Raw genomic sequence first — 19800 nt, forward strand, 5'->3', positions numbered from 1 at the left:
TACTGCTTGCAAACCAATGATGGTAAGATGATGTCATGGGGTAGGACTGGATAAGTCTGACTTCTTCCTACTCCATTCAAGCATGTACTAGATATAAGCACATTGATATTGGATTAGCATTTGTTGGATATGTGTAAAATTATGTGTGTTGACATATCAACTGTTTTTACATGCTTGAAAGAAAAGAATAATAAGAATAAGAATAATAAGAATCTTTCAGTCAATCATTTCAGCTCTATAAGAATTACTTTTGGCTCAAACCCACAGGACAGTTGTACCCTGACCTGCAAAATATGTAGGCTCAGGGAACAAAAAATACTGTCCTGCAAAAGCTTTGATTTTATAAAGTATACTATTAGTTGCTATTGCTCTACTGCTTGGATTAGTTTAGTGGATGACAGAGTACATCGGTAGGGTTCTCAAGGAAGGGTTAATGACCACAGAAATCACACTGGCATCATGCAGAAGAATGTGCATCACAGGATTTCTCTTAGATCCACAAAGCAGTCTCACCTTCTCCCTCATTATTGAATCCATAGGCCTTGATGACTTCTTGTTGAATCTGGGTGGCCACAGGTAGCACAAGCTGTAGCATCTTGCCCATGTCGTTGGAGGCGCTCTCTCGAGCATCCTCCATCCGAGCAGCGTTTTCTGGTACCGAGAAGGCCTGGATGACCTCACTTAGTACCACTATGAACAAAAAAAAAACATAAATATAAAGGTAATTTTAATTATATACTGTAGTAAATCATTACTAGTAAATGATCTTAGTCTAAGTACATAAAAAAATTAACTCCAAAAAATATGCTGCAACAAGCCCAAACTTAAGAATGAAATGTTGCCAAGTGTTTTACTTGGAAACAACTCAGCCAGAGCAAAAGGACTAGAAAAAGACTCCTAGATCAAAATCAGCTCTTGTCACCTCTGGTCTGTTCAATAGTCAGGGTGGGCTGCTGTGGAGCTGAGGCCATGTCTGCAGGGAAGAGGGAGAACAAGCTGCACTCAGACTCATACAGTGAGTAAAAGGAACAGAAAAGAAACTACTGTAGATGGCTGAGATAACAGGATTAATACTGGTTGTATGGATTAAATTAGTTGTTGAATTAAATAAAATTAACAAGATCTACAGAAAACTGATCTCCAGCTATTTATAATCTGTCATTTTTCAAGAAAACCTGCCAAAAATTCCTTCTTTTCACTTGCTTTTCTTTTGTTTTATTTCCCTGTAAACGTATTGTTTTGAATTAGTAAACTGTTGATCAGACAAAACGAACATTTGAATATGTCATCTTTGGTTTTGGCCATTTGTGTGATTTTATTTTATTACATTGGTTATTTTAATGGTATTAGCTGAGAATATAGTAGGCAGATATCGTTAACAATAGCCCATAATACTCAAATTAATGGAAGTTACGAATGTAACTATGGATCTGTGAATTCCTGGATGACTGTCACTGGCAGTCAGGAAGGAACTTTTGCACAACTGTGCATTTCCTGATAATACCTTTGCGCTTTTAAGGATATTTTTAATGCATAACTTTTTATTTATTTTCAGCCTGGCATTTCTACTTCATTAAGGCATCCGAATATTTCTACTACCACTTCAGTTAGTTAACCTTTTGTTAACTAACCAGTCTTCCACAATAACAAGGCAACATAAAAAAGACTGTGGTTGTGATGATTAGTTGGCTGGACATCAGTAACGTTTGTTCATCAAACGTTTACGCCACTGTGTCGATCGCTTATAAACATTTGCCCATGGCAAAAACAAATACACCTATAAAAACGATTAACCATCCTAAACGAAAGCGTAGCCGTTTGGTTACTCACCAATGAATAATATAACCTCTCGTTAGCTTGAAACAGACCTGTGTAATTTTGCTAGAAAACGACACATTTTACGACAGCTGTTGACATTTTACGACAGCTGTTGACATTTTACGACTTGCCGCTCTTCTTTCAGATAGACGCTGGCCTAGCTTAAAAGGTAAACAAATGTCTGGCTAAGCTAGTAGCATTTTGAAATGTTCACAAAAAATGGAGTTAAAGTGATGAAGATGCAACATTATTATATTGGACGTGTATAAAGCTGTACTCAAGCAAAGCAGATAGCAAGTTTTGAATGAGTTGTTCTAGCAACTCTTGCTACGTAGACCTGATAACGTTTAGCTAGTTTGACTATTTAAGATGGAGCAGAAGCTTGCAGAGTTCAGAGCTCGGCGACAGGCAGAAAATGCTGTTAAAATGGATCAGAGTGCTGGAACACAGCCCGGAGTGCCTACAGACACAGCTGCTCAATCTGATACAACACCAATACCTGATCGTCAAAGGCTAGAGGAGCCCGAAAACCGCCGAGCTTCAACGCGGAGCTCCCAAAGCAAGGTGAGATGTCACTTTGCTCATGAGTAGCTGCTGTTTTTTTTTAACTTTAACTTTTTTGTACTTACTAGTGTTGACTGCCTTTGGCTCTCACAAATTTAAGACTGCTTTTAATTTATGCGGGGCTACAGTCAGAGCTGTTTTTGCTTGCTAAATGACTGATTATCAATCATATGTTACAGACATATAATCAGCTCAGTAATTGTTCTCAGCAAAGCATTTAATGTAGAAATAAACGAAGTCCTAAAAGCACTGAACTCAGTTTTCTTATGAAATGCATTAAAAGGAATACAAAAGTTCTGAATTTATTTATAGGCTGCATATAGACCTGTCAGTGTCTGATGCAGTGCTTCAGGAGAACTCTTAAATATTAGTCTGTCTATAACTGGTTCAAGTTTAAATGTATCAAACTACAGTACTCCAGCTAGAAACATCTCCTGTGCTCCTTAACTAAAAACGCCTAAATGGGCACCCAGAGGTCTATGTTGTGCTCAGAGCCATTGTAAGCGGTATAAAAGTAACTGAAACATATTAAACCGGTGAACCTCCTGTTGTTCTCTGCAGGACCTTAGCAACTGGCTGCTGGACAGCGCTCTGGGGAGGTGGCTGACTTCAAGGCAGTTTGTCATCTCAAACCTCATGTTGCTCAAAGTGCTGCTGTGGTTGGTACTGTTTGGTCTTTTTGTTGAACTGGAGTTCGGCCTGCCTTTCTTCGTCATCTCCCTCTTTTACTGGATGTATGAAGGACTTCGTAGCCCAGCAGCCCGGGAGCCTGGTGAAATGAGTGCTTATTCTGTGTTCAATCCAGATTGTCAACCTCTGCTGGGCTCTCTCACTGCAGAGCAGCTGGAGGGAGAGATGGGTTACAGACCTCTGACTAACAGATGACATGCTTATGATTTGCATATTTATAACAGAATAATGGTTTTTTTTCTTTATACTTTTCAAGATTTGAATTTAATAATTTACAACAATATAAAAATGGTACACTCAGTTTACTACTGTACGTTTGTATAACATAAAATTGAGATTGTCTATTTACAGCTTTGTCTGTGTTTCTACTTCCCTTCTGAAGCAGCTTGTGGGACACTTAACTCATGTAAGGCTACACCTTTCACAGTGTCTTTTAACATTCACCTCTACTTTCCATTTTCATTTACTGATCAATGTGGGATTGATGGAAAATGTGGGACTGGTGTTTACGAATGTGAATGAGAAGACAACCGTTCATTGTAATTCACATACACACAGATAAATGGAAGGCTGCTTATAATTTTTATGTGAAAATTATGTTTACTGTTTGGTAAATGTAATGCTTTCACAATTTAATAAAGCATTTTGAAGTCTAGCAGTAATGTCTGGTGTCTGTCAAGATGTGTTCGTGTAAAACTCTTTATGGAATCTGAAATAAGTGTAATGACAGTGTTGAGAATAATCTGTTTGAAAAATGTCGAGTAAATCTGTATGTCCAATGATTTTGTTTGATTTTCGTACTTTAGCTGCAACCAAATTCGACGGACGCTTTGACCCTTCGTGACGTTTTACCCATGGGGATCGTGCCTGACAAAGCAAAATGATTCACCACCATAACACTTCCGTATTTGCTTGAAAGCTGTTAAATCATCTAAGGGCATATATGCACGTTTCTGTTTAAGGAACCAAAACGAGTGGCGTACCCTCGGTCGAAACCACCACTACCTGTAGATCGGTGTTTGCGTCATTTTTTGTACGGTTTAAACACATCTTTATTCACATTTTCCCGAATGTCATGCGGGCTCGCCATTTGTCTCTTGCGTAGCAAGGTAACTATCTTGGTCGTTAATTTCAGCTTGTTGGGCTCAAAGGTTATCCACTTCTTAAATCACGCTGGCTCAACTTCTACAGTAAGTGGCGAGTTCCTTGTGTTATTATCAGTAAGCTTTGATAACATTTAGATGCAGAAACGTTTGCACTTGATATTAATATTTCTGCCTGGGCTAACTATTAGCTGTGGCATGCTAGCTCGCAAAGACTGCATAAGCTTGAGCTAGTTCGCTAATAGTTAATAAAAATGCTTCAATAAGAAAACTTATCTGCTCTTAATGCTTGATCTGTGGCATTTGACAGTGAAAGAACAGTTAAGTGCAACGTTTGTAGTGGCTGATTATTGCTAATTTCATTCAATTTCAGGTGAATTCTGTCACTGAGATGAATTGTTGCCATTAGCTATTCAGTTACATCTCCATAAAATAATCATACGATGAACGATGCAGACAAAGAGAAGTAAACAACTTAGCATTTTCGAAAAGTATAACGTTAAAAGTGTAACATTATGTCATCATCTAAGCTTCATCATTCATTTTAGAGGCTGTAGATGTAGACGTTGGTAATGTTTTTGAAAGTGTTCACTGACAATGATGTACTTTCTGTTCTCTGTCAGTAATGTCTGGAAATCCTGCTGTGGTTATGCGGCTGTTGGCTTCTGCCTACACTGTGGCTGAGAAAGCCGGGGCCATTGTGAGGAGGGTCCTTCATAGTGGAGAGCTTGGTGTTGTAGAGAAGGTGGGGCCTGTTTTATATTTTGTATCTAAAAATCCCAAAACCAATTTAGCAACTTGCTTTAACATCCATCACAGTGAACATGAGGTCTGTACTCATTCATTCATTCTAGGGGATGCCATACAGGCTTTACAGTCACTCTGCACTTACCCTGCTTGGCAATAATGTTTGCTGTGTGCTCAGGCGTGTCACAAGAGCCTGCTGCGCATTCATTTTCCTAATATAAAGATGGAAACCAAAGGTTGTGGGTGGTGAATACAAAAGACAAAAAGCAACATCCAAAAGCCAACTTTTCATGATGTGTAGTAGGAGCTTGCTCATACATTGGCAGGTTATAACAGTGAATACACAGATTTTAACCTTTTCTAATTCCTCTTTGTACCCTTGCACAGACGGGAGCTAATGATCTCCAGACACTGGCAGACAGACTTGCACAGCAGAGCATTTGTGCTTCACTGTCCAGACGCTTCCCCAAAGTCACCATCATTGCAGAGGAGGTGAGCGAGTTCATTAGAGAGTTTGTGTTGACCGTACAGTCAATGGTGTTGATACCATGTGTTGGTCAAATGCTTTAGAAACACAGTGAGGACAATGACTCGTGATCATATGCATCTCTTGTTCCTGTAGGAGCTTCCAGCTGAGGAGGTAGGGGAAGACCTCATTGAGACTGGCCAGGCAGAGGAAATCCTCCACAAGACATGTCCAGCAGAATATAGCACACTGAAGGAGGAGGAGGTAACAGCCAATCGATTCAGAAAAGCATTGTATATCTTCAGTAACAGTTCTTAAATTTAGCTGAATTAAACAATATTTTCTGTATCATAATTGTCAGAAGTCAGCACATTACACGTGTCAATACATAAAAATATTGTGGTGTTTACTTTGATTGTGTGCATGTGTTTTCTGTCTTTCTGAATCTCAGCTAGTTGTGTGGGTTGATCCTCTTGATGGCACAAAGGAATATACTGAAGGTAGGCTCTCCTAGAAAATCTGCCTCCACATGAATGTCTGTGTGAAACTACGCTTTGCATCACTTTCTGCTCTGTGGGCTGAGATTATATTGTGCATTATCCACTTCTTTATCAAGAATCTCTGCTATGATCATGGTATATAATTTATTCTGTGGACGGATTAATAATGGTGGTTGAAGCTTTGGCACATGCACCAGTGCTGTAATATTTATCACAAATCTTTGTTTTGATTTGGTTTGGTTTGTCTTTGCTGGTATTTGTTTGCCAACTGATCTTGTGCACCGGTGCTTTCTGGCTCTCGGCTCTCAGAGCCTCACTGTCACTTTCATCTTTTTCTTTCCTGTCCATGTGTCTCTGCTCCTGCTATCTGCCTCTTTTTCTGCTGACCCCAGCGTCGAGGTGTCTCCATCACCAGATTGAGGCCCAGATACCACACAAGTGCTTGGACACCTCTCAGCCTCACAGCACAGCTCTCTGTATGGAGGTCTAATAGAGGGCAACAGCAGGAAACTGATAGAAAGATCATACTTAGATCTCACTTAGCAATTAAAGTGCAGTAAACAGTGGCCTCCAGCTAAAATCCTCCTCTTTTCTAACTTCAGGGCTCCTGGATAATGTGACAGTGCTGATTGGCATTGCATATGGAGGCAGAGCTATTGCAGGTGTCATCAACCAGCCTTTCCACAACTACCAGGTACAAACTAAACTAAATGATGTCCCACAGCTGCATGTGTCACGGTGGTTAATTCAGACTTGTTCCTCTTCAGCTGGGGGAAGGAGCAGATTTAGGACGGACCATATGGGGAATGCTAGGTTTGGGCACGTTTGGATTTCAGCTGCAGGAAGTTCGAGGTGACAAACGGATCGTCACTACCACCCGTTCCCATAGCAACAAGGTGGTAATGGACTGCGTAGACGCCATGGAACCTCATGAAGTTATAAGAGTGGGTGGTGCTGGAAACAAGGTGAGATGGATATAAACTTTTAATGCTGAGTGTACAAAAGATGTAAACTGGATTTTGGTTCTGTTGACCAACCAGAAGTTTGTGTCATGTTTGTATGTACATGAAGTGTCGTCATGTCATGGTTCCTGATCCTAACCTCAAGTGACTGAAATCTCACAGCAAGATCAGAAACAACACACGATTCTGACTCAGCTGCTGTACTTGGCAGTAGCGAGTGTTTACTACAGGTCTGATGCTCTGACGGTGCCTCAAAGTTATAACTCCTGAAACATTTTTAACATTTGATAATCAAATGTTGAAAAACTAACTAATGTTTGGTACTCTTTATGAATTGACTACAAAAATTTTACTCTGTTAGTGAGCTAACTGACTGACAGAGCACCACTGCTACTACTAGTTTTCATTACTGATGTTTGCTTGGTAGGTGCATGTATCTTGTAAGCGAAACAGGGCTGGGAACATTAATTTCATGACAAGGGAAAACACACTTTAGCAATAACTCTTCAAGCACACCAGGCAAGAAGCATGTTGAACTGTAAAACATGCTTGTTTATTGTATCATCTCTCTGCAGATAATCCAGCTTGTTGAGGGGAAAGCGTCTGCTTATGTCTTTGCTAGTCTGGGATGCAAAAAATGGGACACCTGTGCTCCTGAAGCCATTCTTCATGCTGTTGGAGGTAAAAACCATCATATGCCTCAGCATATTGGGAGCATTCAAAATGTCCTCATGTACAAACTTTTTAAAAAATAAAGTAGTGGTATATTTTATTGGCATGTGAGCCAATACTAAATTCTAGGCTTTGCATTTTCCAAGATACAAAGTTTATTGGTCTTTGGATCAGTTTCTAAAATGTTTTGTGAAATATTTCATCAACTACTTTTTTCTTGTGCAGGTAAACTGACTGACATGCATGGCAATGCATACCGCTATGATGCTAATGTAAAGCACATGAATTCTGCAGGGGTTCTCGCTACACTACGCAACCATGAGTACTACATCAGCAGAGTACCACAGTCAGTGCTGCTCGCCCTGAAGTCAGATTGAGGTCTGTCTAAATCAGAAAATGTTGAAACACTGATCTTCCTCCGGTACAGAGAAATCACACTTAAAGCTTAAAGTCCATAATATAATTTTTCCTGGGCATGTGTGGAAAAACTTAATTTTTACTTAATCTGACAATATTAGACTTTTATATCAAATTTTTACCAGATGTAAAGATTTGTTTTTTCCGGTGCCCATGATTGAACATGGGCACAGTCATACTGGCAGAGTGTAATTAAATGTGACTTTATTACTTTATCACTTTATTAACCGGCAACAAACAGACAGGCTCAACAGCACTTCCATTTATTTGACTCGACTGAAACAAAGCCATACAAATCTCAAAGCAGATTAACATACTGTTTTCAACTTGAAAACCAATAGATTTACAAGGCAAAAGAGAAGACTGAAATAAATTAAAATACAGAGGTTAAATGTTGATTAGTAATTGGAAAATAATTTACTGCACTTATTTTAATAAGTACTAATTGGGAACAATGTAATACAGCTCTAAATGCCAACAACAAACAAAATGCCATCGTCCTGACTTAAGGATTTGACCTCATTACAGTGTCATGTGATGTGCAACAATGTTCCGTGTGAGAGGTCGACACAAGATAAAATCCCTTTATTGTCATTGCACAACTGTAGAACAAAATTTAATACAACTCCTCTCAGTGGGATGGGAAATTAGAGTACAGATAAAATTTAAAAGTATTAAAACATCTAATGGTGTGACAAATAAACAGCTCTCAGTTTAAAAGTGAATCTACTGAAAACTAGTATTTTATTTTTTTTTACCCTTTACTGTTCTTCAGTTTCTGCCATGTGCTTCATGTTTATTTTATATTCCTTTTATATACCTGTGCTGTACGTACCAGATTTAAAGTACACAAACTCAAGGTGCACACAGAAGTTTGGTTCCTGCATTTTCCATATATAGTCAGTTTACACCATTGCATTGCTCAGTTTTTCCTCATTTTATACCAACAGTGGAAAGTCTACTCTTTATAACAACCACAAATGCTCCTTCAGTGTTTATGACAGGTAAAACAGGTTCAGAGCTTGGTGCTGGTTGTGAAAGAGGCTGGAAACAAAATGTATCTGATGTAGTGATAATCTAGTTTATAGCGTCTGTAATTTTTTTATAATCATTTTATTTTATTGCATATGGCATTTTGGGGAAAAACTCTCGTCATTTTCTTGCCAAGAGTTAGGTGAGAAAACTGATATGGCTGTCATTTCTGTATGGTAAATACAAAGCTACAGCCAGTAGCTAGCGGCTTAGCACAAGGATAGGAAAACAGAGAGTAATGTTATCCAGGTTCTGAGCTAAGTTAAGTTAGCCAGCCGCTGGCTGTAGCTTAATACTCCACAGATGTAACAGTGTTACTGATGTCCTCATTAAGATGTGTGCTATTCCACCCACTATACAAAGGGACAGTGGTGATAACTAGGTAAGTTACATACACATTAGATGAATCAAGTGGAGAGGGAAGTAGGGTATTTGGCCCTGTGGCCTGGGAGAATCTCAGGCAAACAACCTACCTCTGTCTAACAAACGTGCATGTGTCCAAAAAAAAAATCACAATGAAAATCATTAATCTGAAGGTAGAGAAACAACTATTCTTAACATCTTGCACATTCCACAAGAGGTTGGCTTGAATATTGCTGAATGGACTGAGTAGTAGAAGTGAGAGCTGAGTTAATACGTACAATACCGTGGCATTAAAAAAAACAGTACCACTCACGTGTTCATAAAAGTACCCAAAGAACAAGCAAAAAAAACACTCCAGGAGTTTCTGTTTACACATAAACAAACTGTCTAAGAGAAGGCTGGAGTGTTTGAGGCAGCCAGCTGGGATGTGGGCCAGAGATCAGCCAGGGGTAGGAGCTGGAGAGTCAGGGCCAGCCACTCACCTCTTTTTTGGTGCCTGAGCAGTGCGAGGCGGGGTGACAGGGCGTCCTGAATTCACCCCTCCATACTGGTACTTAGCTTTTTTCTCTGACGGCTTCAGGATCTGAAAGAAAGGATGATGGCTGTGATAAATACAACAGCATGTAAATCAAGATTAATGTGCCTGTTCAACAAACACTACACTCTGTCTACCTGAAAAGAGCACATGAGGGACTCGTCCACACTCATCATGCCGCCTGCATTGTCAAACTCCCCGCAGTAGTTGGGGGCAGAAAACAGTGTCACCAGCTGTCGCTTGGCAAAGAACTCGTAGCCATCTTCAACAACCTGTGTGGTATAGTAACAAATAATGTGGTCAGACTTTAATTGACTTTCCACTATTTAGCTTTTATAAGCAGTATATCAACATTTAGTAAGCAGTTTAACTACATTCCTATGTATAGAAGACCATTAGGGCCACTAAACAAAATTAATTTGAGTTCTGTTTTTTTTTCTCAGAAATCAGACTCAGAGAAAAAAAGTCAGAATTCTGAGGAAAAAGTCAAGGGCACCATAGGACACGCACCAAAACACCCGCAACCATTATGTTAAATTAAAGACCACACAACGGCGGCAGCCTGTGATGGCACATGGCAACACTTCAGGGCTGATGTGTGACAGAGAAGCTACAGGAGACCAGAGCTGCACTACGTAACTTTATATTGTTAGACATTTGCCAAGCATTTCAATTTCTGCATTAGCTAAAAAAAAAAAAAAAACTGACATTCCCATCACTTATTTTATGCCATTCATTTATCCGAAAACTGCCTTCACTTTAATGCTGTATTTAATGCACCTATTCACAAGACTTGAATAAAAGGTATAAACGTTTGTATGAAATCACGTATGTTTCCATTTCTGTATTTGTTTATAATGTATTCTGAAGATCTTGTGAATTTGTAAAATGAATTTACAATTTATTTTCCGTAATAAAATAAAGTTTGATTTTCCACAGTATTATTTTGAATCTATAAGTCGGAAGGCTGCAGAAATGTTAACCTGATGTGCTCGGCAGATGAGATCCAGGTCGTGGCGGTTGAGGAACTTGCTAACCACGTCAGCTCCGAAAGTGAAGGAAACTCCCCGATCATTTTCCCCCCATCCCTGGACGTCTTTGTCTGGGTCTGACCACAGCAGGTCACACAGCAAGCCTAGGACAAATCAGAGGTCGGGGAGTCCTTGTTTTGATTTTACACATCATCAAGCAATGCAGATGTACTACTGTAATGTATACAACAATGTCCTGCTTTCCTGGAGACCATATGTAAATAATGGATCAGCTCATCAAGATTTTAGTTCAGTAACACAAATGCACTGAACAACAGACCTGTGTCTGGGACATCAGTGGGTCTCATAATGCGTCGAATTTGTTCCATGGACTGAAGGTCAGGTGAAAGCCCTGAGGGGAGCACACGATTATATTGTTACAGAATGTTACACAACTTTTATTCATCCTAAAGCAAAATAACAATGTAATGAACTTAAGATAACACAACATGGCACACTGATGTGACATTACAACACACTTAACATCTGTGGTTACTTCACACATACTGTATTTTAACTGACTGTTACAAAGAAAATGATAAGACTACTTTCTAACTATTCTATAAAATATTTGCCATTCAATATTGTTTACATAAAATATTACATCCCCTGTGAAATTATGTATAAATGTGATGTTGCATTATAAACATCAGTCATATAGAGGGTCACTTCAATCAAATAGATAATATATCACATTATCTAGCAGTACATTACTACATATGTGGGATACTTCACAAACCTCCGTGGCAGCAGAAAATCTTCTCATCAATAATTGCAGCGATAGGCAGGCAATTAAAACAGTCTGTGAATGTCTTCCAGAGCTTTATGTTGAACCTGCGCTTGCCTGAGGAAGAAATAAAGAAAGGTGAGGCTCTTAACTAAAAAAAGACTGGATCAAAATTTCTGTTTATTTGTAATTCTCATTTTTCTCAGGCTCTCCTTGACCAAATGCACAACATAGGACTGAACAGTATGCACATGTATCCAGCGCGCAACAAACTTACACTCATCATAGAAGCCGTAGATGCGATTGATGGAGGCACACTCGTGGTTTCCCCTGAGCAAGAAGAAGTTTTCTGGGTATTTGATCTTGTAAGCGAGCAGCAAGCAGATGGTCTCCAGTGACTGCTTCCCTCTGTCCACATAATCCCCTAGGAACAGGTAGTTGGCCTCTGGAGGGAAACCTCCATACTCAAACAGCCTCAGCAAGTCTGTGTACTGTCCATGGATATCTCCTGGAATTATATGTGAATGACTTTTTATCAGCACATTTTTTCTGTTCTGGTGTATACGCTGTATGTATTGCAGTAATATACAGTCATCTATTAGGTTGTAACTTTTGCTCTAAAAGCCTTTACGGTACAATAATTGTGTATTTTACAACCTGAATACAAGGAAAGAGCCAGAGGCACATGTACATTCATTATATACAAGTTTTCATATAACCCAGAATTATTTGCTTTCCAGTCATTTTCCACAGTGTAAGATGGTGGTGACAGGTGCCGGTTCTCACCACAGATTTTGAGTGGAGCCTCCAGTTCTAGCAGGATTGGCTGACTGAGGAAAATCTCTCTGGACTTGATGCAGAGCCCACGCACCTCAGCCTCTGTCATCTGTACAATCTTCCCTGGACGACATCCTCGCACTGCAAGGCAAAAGCACAAAGAGATCAACAGGCAGATCATTAAAATGGCATCAGTACGTAATAGACACAATGAATTAGGACAATTACTGTATACTCTGTTGCTAATATCTTTGTACATTGTGTAACATTTTGAATCCAGAACTTTTAAGTATTTTTTTACATTGTGGTAATGCTACTTTTGCTTAAGTAAAGAATCTGAGTACTTCTTCCAGCACTGCTTGGGAGTGACAGCAAAAAATCAGTTTTGAGGTTCAAGTATCTGTTTTAAGAACAAAATTTAGTGCCAAAAGTGAATATTATCCCAATAAAATAGCAGAATAGGTGTATATTCCCTGAATCATGTCTAATGTGTCTGAATAGTAAGAGAAAATGTATCTAGTAGCATCAAAAACAATAAAACAGCACACGAGTTGTAAGTAATTGAAAATAATAAATAAAAAATAATAACTCAGTTATTGAAAAATTAATTGGTTATACGTTTAAATAATATTTTATCATATTCAGGTACTGTTTTGTACAGTTTTAGCAATTCGTTTTGAATAGCTAATATATTCACGCTTTAGTGAGCTACGCTAAGGGGGCGTGTCCGGTCGAGTTGCATCACAAAGAGAACATTTAACGTTACTTAGCAACCACAGAAGCAAGACACGCAACGCTTACCAACCCCAGAATTCCTCGTTCCAACGTATTTCACCCTTAATAACCGAGTACCCGCTAGCCCACCTCTCCTAGCTTGCCCACATAGTTTAGTTGTTATAAAATATCGCTAAATTATTTAACGTAGTTAGCTCTCTATTTCGAAGAGCAGCCAGGGATTTTTCACCAATCTCTCTCTGTTTACTGTTTGCTAAGACTAACTTTAACGTTAATTAGCAATCGAACATTAGCAAATAGGCACCAGTGAGTGACATAATAACGTTTACATTAACGTTACTCTTGGAGCAGAGAGCTCTTATCGCTAGCTTACACGTCGCTGATTATCAACATAAATAGCTAAGGATGCAAGATACTAAAATTACTCTTAAAATCGTGAAGTTACTGGTTGTAACCAAGACCACAGAAGTCGGTCGTTTTCCTGATGGAACGACTAAATATCACAACGCTAACCTACCTTCCAATAATCGAGAGATGAGGCTGTCAACGTTCAGTTCGCTTTCCGCCATGTTTCTGATACTCACACAGCCAGGGTTCCGCAAAGGGACCAATTTTCCCTGAGTGTTGACTTGTAGGCTGTTAGACATCCAAGATATGCGCCACAAGCATATGAAAATAGGTAGAAAGTAGCCTATTTGCTCATGCACTGAACAAATAAGTTTTATGGTGCTTTTTTTTATGTTGAGATGTTTTAAAACGCTATCCCAGGCTTGTTATTGCTTGGGTTCAATATTAAATAGGTTATGCACTGGATGACATGGCATTATTAGGTGCTTAACAACTGAAAGGTGAATGTCCCAAAGCCAGTATTCAGAAGATATGCAAATAAACACAGAGCAAACTACTCAGTGGTAGGATTATAATGAAAACGTTTAGGTCAGACTTAACTATTGTATCAATTTTATTTTATAAACAATGACAGTGAGTTAAAAAAATTGTACAAAACCTATGAATTCATGGAGAATCACTTGCACAAAGAATAATTCACAGTTCGGTGCAGTGCAAAAAAATGACAAATATTTTACAGTATTTTATTTGTTGGTTCCAGTCCTGGATTATTTTGTAAGTGCTGAGTTGCAAACTGTGAACAGCTGCTCCCAACACACAGCATCAGAAAGGATGACTGTTCACGCTGTCCAGTGTAAAACAAAATACAGTATGCAGGTGAAGAAAATCCAACTTCTAGCAAAGCAAGAGACCAGATAATTTTGTCAGAAACTGGTAAACAAAAAGAGGGCTGTCATGGGTCAGCTACTGACCTGACCACTTTTAAATCATTGCTTAAAACATATTCATTTGCCTTGTCTTTTACTACTCGGTAGGGCCTGATGCATTCCTTTTAATTTAATTTATTGAATGTATGTCATCTGTGTGTCTGAGCACTGAACCTAGTTTATTTTAGTTATTTATTGTGATTTTAGTTTGCCTATGTAAAGTACTTTGGTCAACTGGATGTTTTTTAAGTGCTATATAAATAAAATTGATTTGATTTGATAGCTCATTGATGTTGCTGCTTCTGTAGGGTATTTCTTCTAGAATGTACTTTCTATTCAAAATGTATGTGATGCAACAACAAGGCTAAATCATACTATAGAACAATTGCATTAAAAACTAGTTCCTTTCATTTCTACCACTCTCTCCTGTTTGTTTTTTGAACACCGAATGTAGGCGCGAAGTAGCCAGGCAACAGCAATGCCAGTCAGTAAACTGATGATTCCCACAGCCACTGGCACCCATACAGGGATGGAGGAGGAACACATGGGCAGAGAGATGGATGGTGCAGTGCCGGTGCTGCTGGTGGTAATGTTAGTGTCCGTGTCTGGAGCAGCAGTGGTGTTAGTCACTGGTGGACTTGGCTGGCTGTTGATTCTAGTGAAGATGAAAGGATTGGCCTTTGGGAAAGATTTTTAAAAAGGTAAAAACATAGAATATAAATGATGAGTCATAGGGCCCAAGGTGTTCAGTAATAAATAATACATTATGAAATAAATAGTATAATGAATACAAAGTTGACAAAATATATAACCATGACATTGTAGAATATGATTTTTCAAAGTGAGTGATACAATAACAACACGAGTTGTGAGCAGTGTGATTTCTCTCCAGAATCCAGAAATCTCCACACATACCTCAGAGGGACAGCGAATCTTGGAACGATCATATGTGAAGTTGTTGTATGCTTGTTTCCTGCCTACAGGCTCCAACTGGTGAGAAAGAAATTTGTGTAAAACTAAAAACCACCAAAATACACACATAGTATTCATGCTACTTCATTGTGGTCCAGTACTGTGTAGGTCATGTTTTCTGTCGGAGTAAAAAAAACAGGCCATTTGGAAATTCTGGTGGAGCCTTGTTGAGATGTTTCTCTCCATGGCAGCATAAATTAAACCTGAGATGATTCATCACACACAAGTTTCTGATTCTTCAGATAACTAACTCTCAAACATTACTCACCATATTATTCCAGAGAGCAATGGCCATCTCAGCGTGAGCTCTCTCACTGAGGTGAAAGCAGTCAACCGAGAAGAAACTCGGGTCAGCCTCACCCTTCTGGGGACGAGATCAGACTTTCAGCAAAGGTGTATTGGATTATTTGTGTGTGCTTGTTTTGATACATTTGTCTCTGAAACTTACTCCAATATGAGGGATAAAAAAATGTTGTAAAAAGGGCTGAAGGACAACAGCAAAGTCTTCTTTTCCTTCATAGCGATCTCCAGAAATAAGATACTGAATCTCAACCTAAGAAAAAATAGAAAGGAAAATGGTGAACTGAGGGAAATTACAGAGGGAACCCTATTAAAAAACAATTTTAGAAAATCTATTACCTGATACTCATGATTGATTCGTTTTATCTCCTCAAGCTCTGGAGAATTTTCATCTGGGTTGATAACACAGGGACAGCTGTTCCTGGAAGGGAAAGAACTGATTCCTGTTCTTTCTGTTTTTGCTAAGATGAATGAGGAGCTGATCTCAGAGGACTCAAATAAAAATATACTAACTGGTTTAAGATAATAATAGTAGTGTGGACAACTGAATTGGTAGTTAGCCTGCCAATAAAGTGGGAAAAACCTTTAAGTAAATTGCCATACCTGATATTGAACTTAACATCTGGGAAGAAAATAAAGCAGCCATAGTAAAAGGCTAGATTTACACAGAACAAACCTCTGAAGTAGTGAACAACCCAGTGTGTTCCTCTTAACTGTTTTCAGTGCATCTATCTGAAAGATCGCCACAACGTTAACCAAGAGCCTTGGTATCTACAAACAGAGACAGAGAGGATGGGCAACAACAGAAAAATAAAACTCACTTATACTCATAAAGACAGATTGCATCAGGTTTTAATAATTTTTTTTAATATAACTCACCTCTTTGTAGAGCATGTCCAAGCTGAGCATAAGATTGTGACTGTAATTCTTGGGGGATAGATTATTCTGCAGAAATATATCAAGCACACATATTATATTTCTATAATAAACAGAAGTGTAGGAGGAATTGGAGGACCTGATCACATTAGATTTCCTCATATTTCTCATAGGAAAAGCTCATGCAAATATGGGCCTATAATGATGTACGCACTGCAAATCTGCAAGGCAGTTAAAAGGCATATAATAGGTGCTCCCCTAGTTCCATTTAATCTTAGGCAGCAAACCTTTTATCTAGGATGACTGGGCAGAGAAAGGAATTAGGGTCCTAGGTGACCTCAACGGGACGGACACCTTAATTACCTTTGAAGACTGTCTGGCAAGATTTGGTATTGATAAATGTGCACTGTTCATGTATTTTACACTCAGATATGCCTTAAAAACCCTTAAAGTTGAGTGAAGCAATAAACATCTTGACCACCCACTGGTCACATGGACTCAGCCAGTACAAAAACATACTGTATCTTTCATATAGTTATATAGTTTTATATAGTTACATAGTTCAGAAAAGTTCAGGTGTTTGTTTTTTGACTTCATGTTTTTTCACATTGTTAAAGTCTGATAAACATTGAATTACAAAAATAAATAACAAATAACAGAAGAGTGTTTATGTACAATACATGTATTTAAAGAACACTTACTTGGTCTATACAATAATGGCAAAGATCATTTCCCCCCACAAATATTGTGACAAGTTTCCAGTCTTTGTCAAAGTTCACCTCCTGTGTAGCATGTGTACAGAACATGAGCATGAAAGAAAGAGGTGATCAGACTCGGGCTTGCAGAAAATTATAAAAGTTATTCAGTTCTGTAGAAGTCTCACTTTATTTTCTCTCATGGCTTTGATGAGAGCTTGTACTTGTACTGGAATCTCTCTGTAACAGAACAAATCCAGGCAAGAGCCATTAGAGATAAGGTGTTGATCAAAGTTTAACTCATGTGGAAGAACTAAAAGAAATGCGCACATACGAGGCCTTAGCTTCAGGTTCAGCCATGTTGAAGCCATTCTGTTTTAAGCCCTGATCTTTGGAGAAGCCCACTAAGGAGGGGTTGAACTTCTTCAAGATGTCTGAGGGGATACAAGAGAAAATGCTGAGGAGTAATGCTCTGTAAGTCTCTACAGCTGGGTAAAAGAATGAATGAAGTTACTATAACTACAGGATTCTTCAAGTAGCCACTGTACCAGATGAAGAGCAATAATGTATCAGGAGAAGAAACACCCAAATATGACTATCAGATGTACGTCTGTACGTAAGAGTAAAAACAAGAATGTCACATAGCTTAGCTTCAAGTCCTGATTTCAGAAATCAGCAGCTGAGAAGAGAATACTTTTAGTTGTATTAAAGGTAGTGTTCGTGATTCATTTCAGAAGCATTTTTTGTTACATTTTTTAAAATTTTGATGGCAATGAGTAAATCAATGAGTAAATCAAATGCAGTAACAACATAAAGAAATAAATTCTGTCATCTGTGGCAGCAGCAGTGAAAAAAGCCCGACCAGTAATTTCACTCAGTCCAAGCAAAACCAGTGGATGGCCTGCCTCGCCTGTCAACTTAACTTCCTACTTGCGCACAGTCTGCCTTTGCATTCATTGAGCCACAATTCTCCCACAAGGCCAGGCAGCTAGCGAGCTATGGCACAGAAGGTACCCACAGCAGCTTTCGGTCACAAATGGAGACGGTATTTGAGAAGGTTACAACTAAATCATTTCCTGGATAGGTATTTATTTGTTTTGGGGGGGTAGCTATTTAAGAATTAATCTAATCATACATATATATGAATGGTGTTTGTGTGACATCCATTGTTTAGAAATGCTCCACATTAATGTTTTAAATGTCTGATTTCCAGCACCTCTCCTGAATCGAAGTCCTCATGCATCCAGTAACTGGTGCTGACAGTAAAAATGCTCTTCTGAAGAATATAAATGCACATTCAAAGCATTATGTTGAGATTAATATTTTAGTTGGATACAATGGCTCAGCCAAATTAATTTTGGCCAAACTAGTAGCATAAACTCACTTGGTAGTGTCGTGACAGTTGCCAGAGTCGCATCTCCTCCGATGCTGCAAGAAAACCCAACAAACATCAGTATGGTTTGTGGAATGTAATAGATAATATAAACCTTATTAGGTGTCATACCTCCATGATACACCTGCATATGCTTTATTGAGTTGAAGCAGGCTCTTTGCTTTAGCGCCAGTTCCTGCCTGTGAACAAGGAACAAACATCAGGAAAATACACACTTCAGCCCTTTTTGGAAAAATGAAACTTGTCATTGAAGACACTGAAATATAGGCAAAGATAATTCTTATATCATCAACCAAGCACCTGAACATAAAAGGGGTGATCATCATTGGTGCAAGCTATATGGCTGATAACAGATTGATAAAAGGGTTCATAGTTCATTGACACCAAATTAACCGATATAAACTGGTTCGTGGTTGTTTCACAGTTACCCTTCAGTGCACAGGCATACTGTAAAATATTATGGTAAAAACATATTTATTGGCTGTTAAGCATTTATTGTGTCTCACTGCATAGGTTTGGTTAATGATTTTCTAATATGTGCCCAGCTGTTTGGTTCAGTTACTCTTCTTCCTTGTACTTATTGAAAATGTGTTATGACCCTTACAGTTACAGAGTCTCCCAGCGCTGCCACCACCTTGATGTCTGCTGCTCTCAGCTTGTGAACTACAGACAAAAGACATAAAAGAGATTCAACCTACGGACAACTATAGATAAAAAAAGAACACTGAGTCTCATATCGACTGCCATCTGATAATGAAGAGATGATGGGGAGTTTGTCTCACCTGACGTTGGCACAGTCTCAGATGGAGCAAGGTTCACACAGGAGAAGTCACTTCCCCAGTTCTGGAAGAAAAGAAAAGGTAAAAAAAAAAGAAAAAAAAAAAAAGATGACTGTTCCTGAAATATTACTTGTCTGTTATTCATCTTTAAGCAGGTATTAATATTGTAATGACCCCTGGCGTGGAGGAGAGAGACTACCTATACTTTGAGCAGCTAAACTAGCTAGCAGGGCGCTAGCACCTATGCTGTCAATTAGTGCCTACTCCAGGTCCCATACACCGCACGACTCTGGGTAGCACTTGGGCGTGTCCTTCATAATGACTACCATGCAACTCTGTCTTTCTGGTCATTTATTTAGAACACAGAACCGC

General features: G+C 38.8%; 5 protein-coding genes across 11 annotated transcripts in view; 2 read left to right on the forward strand and 3 right to left on the reverse strand.

The window, feature by feature from the left end:
* The window catches only part of grcc10 (gene rich cluster, C10 gene), a 4337-nt gene extending 1931 nt beyond the window's left edge, over positions 1 to 2406 (reverse strand). The window contains exons 1-3 of one of the 2 annotated variants that reach the window (XM_020603850.1): positions 2318 to 2406; positions 923 to 973; positions 514 to 690 (exon numbers count right to left, since the gene is read on the reverse strand). In XM_020603850.1, the coding sequence (XP_020459506.1) occupies positions 514 to 690; positions 923 to 971 (226 nt within the window). In that variant the 5' untranslated portion in view covers positions 972 to 973; positions 2318 to 2406. Of the gene's footprint in view, positions 1 to 513; positions 691 to 922; positions 974 to 1830; positions 1916 to 2317 lie in introns of those variants that run through there. The other variant, XM_020603849.1, reaches the window with a different exon arrangement.
* saysd1 (SAYSVFN motif domain containing 1) lies at positions 1975 to 3734 on the forward strand. Its single transcript, XM_020603848.1, has 2 exons — positions 1975 to 2382; positions 2944 to 3734. The coding sequence occupies exons 1-2, from the start codon at positions 2188 to 2190 to the stop codon at positions 3265 to 3267; spliced, it is 519 nt and encodes a 172-aa protein (XP_020459504.1). The 5' UTR covers positions 1975 to 2187; the 3' UTR covers positions 3268 to 3734.
* Positions 3735 to 3922: 188 nt separating this feature from the next.
* Positions 3923 to 10793, forward strand: bpnt1 (bisphosphate nucleotidase 1). 5 transcript variants are annotated; one of them, XM_020604000.1, is made up of 11 exons: positions 3923 to 4262; positions 4799 to 4920; positions 5310 to 5414; positions 5545 to 5652; positions 5840 to 5888; positions 6281 to 6364; positions 6491 to 6582; positions 6656 to 6853; positions 7426 to 7531; positions 7748 to 7900; positions 10313 to 10793. In XM_020604000.1, the coding sequence occupies exons 2-10, from the start codon at positions 4801 to 4803 to the stop codon at positions 7897 to 7899; spliced, it is 1014 nt and encodes a 337-aa protein (XP_020459656.1). In that variant the 5' UTR covers positions 3923 to 4262; positions 4799 to 4800; the 3' UTR covers position 7900; positions 10313 to 10793. The 5 variants fall into 5 exon arrangements, with proteins under 5 accessions (XP_020459656.1, XP_020459657.1, XP_020459660.1 ...); XM_020604001.1 differs by lacking the exon at positions 10313 to 10793 and having other exon boundaries at positions 3924 to 4105; positions 4208 to 4262; positions 7748 to 9481; XM_020604003.1 differs by lacking the exons at positions 3923 to 4262; positions 10313 to 10793 and adding an exon at positions 4272 to 4292 and having other exon boundaries at positions 7748 to 9481.
* Positions 9037 to 13869, reverse strand: LOC109962346 (serine/threonine-protein phosphatase PP1-beta catalytic subunit-like). Its single transcript, XM_020603999.1, has 8 exons — positions 13657 to 13869; positions 12414 to 12545; positions 11905 to 12135; positions 11640 to 11744; positions 11181 to 11252; positions 10853 to 11004; positions 10007 to 10141; positions 9037 to 9917 (listed from the first exon to the last, which is right to left on the reverse strand). The coding sequence occupies exons 1-8, from the start codon at positions 13784 to 13786 to the stop codon at positions 9813 to 9815; spliced, it is 1062 nt and encodes a 353-aa protein (XP_020459655.1). The 5' UTR covers positions 13787 to 13869; the 3' UTR covers positions 9037 to 9812.
* A 767-nt stretch (positions 13870 to 14636) lies between these two features.
* LOC109962371 (phospholipase B1, membrane-associated) lies at positions 14637 to 19794 on the reverse strand. 2 transcript variants are annotated; one of them, XM_020604047.1, is made up of 13 exons: positions 19432 to 19794; positions 19254 to 19312; positions 18761 to 18828; positions 18641 to 18684; positions 17591 to 17690; positions 17263 to 17496; positions 16565 to 16630; positions 16362 to 16456; positions 16025 to 16106; positions 15834 to 15938; positions 15654 to 15749; positions 15329 to 15403; positions 14637 to 15091 (listed from the first exon to the last, which is right to left on the reverse strand). In XM_020604047.1, exons 6-13 carry the CDS (start codon positions 17371 to 17373, stop codon positions 14804 to 14806), a joined length of 918 nt encoding a protein of 305 aa, XP_020459703.1. In that variant the 5' UTR covers positions 17374 to 17496; positions 17591 to 17690; positions 18641 to 18684; positions 18761 to 18828; positions 19254 to 19312; positions 19432 to 19794; the 3' UTR covers positions 14637 to 14803. The 2 variants fall into 2 exon arrangements, with proteins under 2 accessions (XP_020459703.1, XP_020459704.1); XM_020604048.1 differs by lacking the exons at positions 18641 to 18684; positions 18761 to 18828; positions 19254 to 19312; positions 19432 to 19794 and adding an exon at positions 18473 to 18493.
* Positions 19795 to 19800: the final 6 nt, after the last annotated feature.

This window comes from Monopterus albus, unplaced genomic scaffold (genome assembly GCF_001952655.1).
Source record: "Monopterus albus unplaced genomic scaffold, M_albus_1.0 scaffold63.1, whole genome shotgun sequence".
In the NCBI taxonomy this organism is placed as follows: domain Eukaryota; kingdom Metazoa; phylum Chordata; class Actinopteri; order Synbranchiformes; family Synbranchidae; genus Monopterus; species Monopterus albus.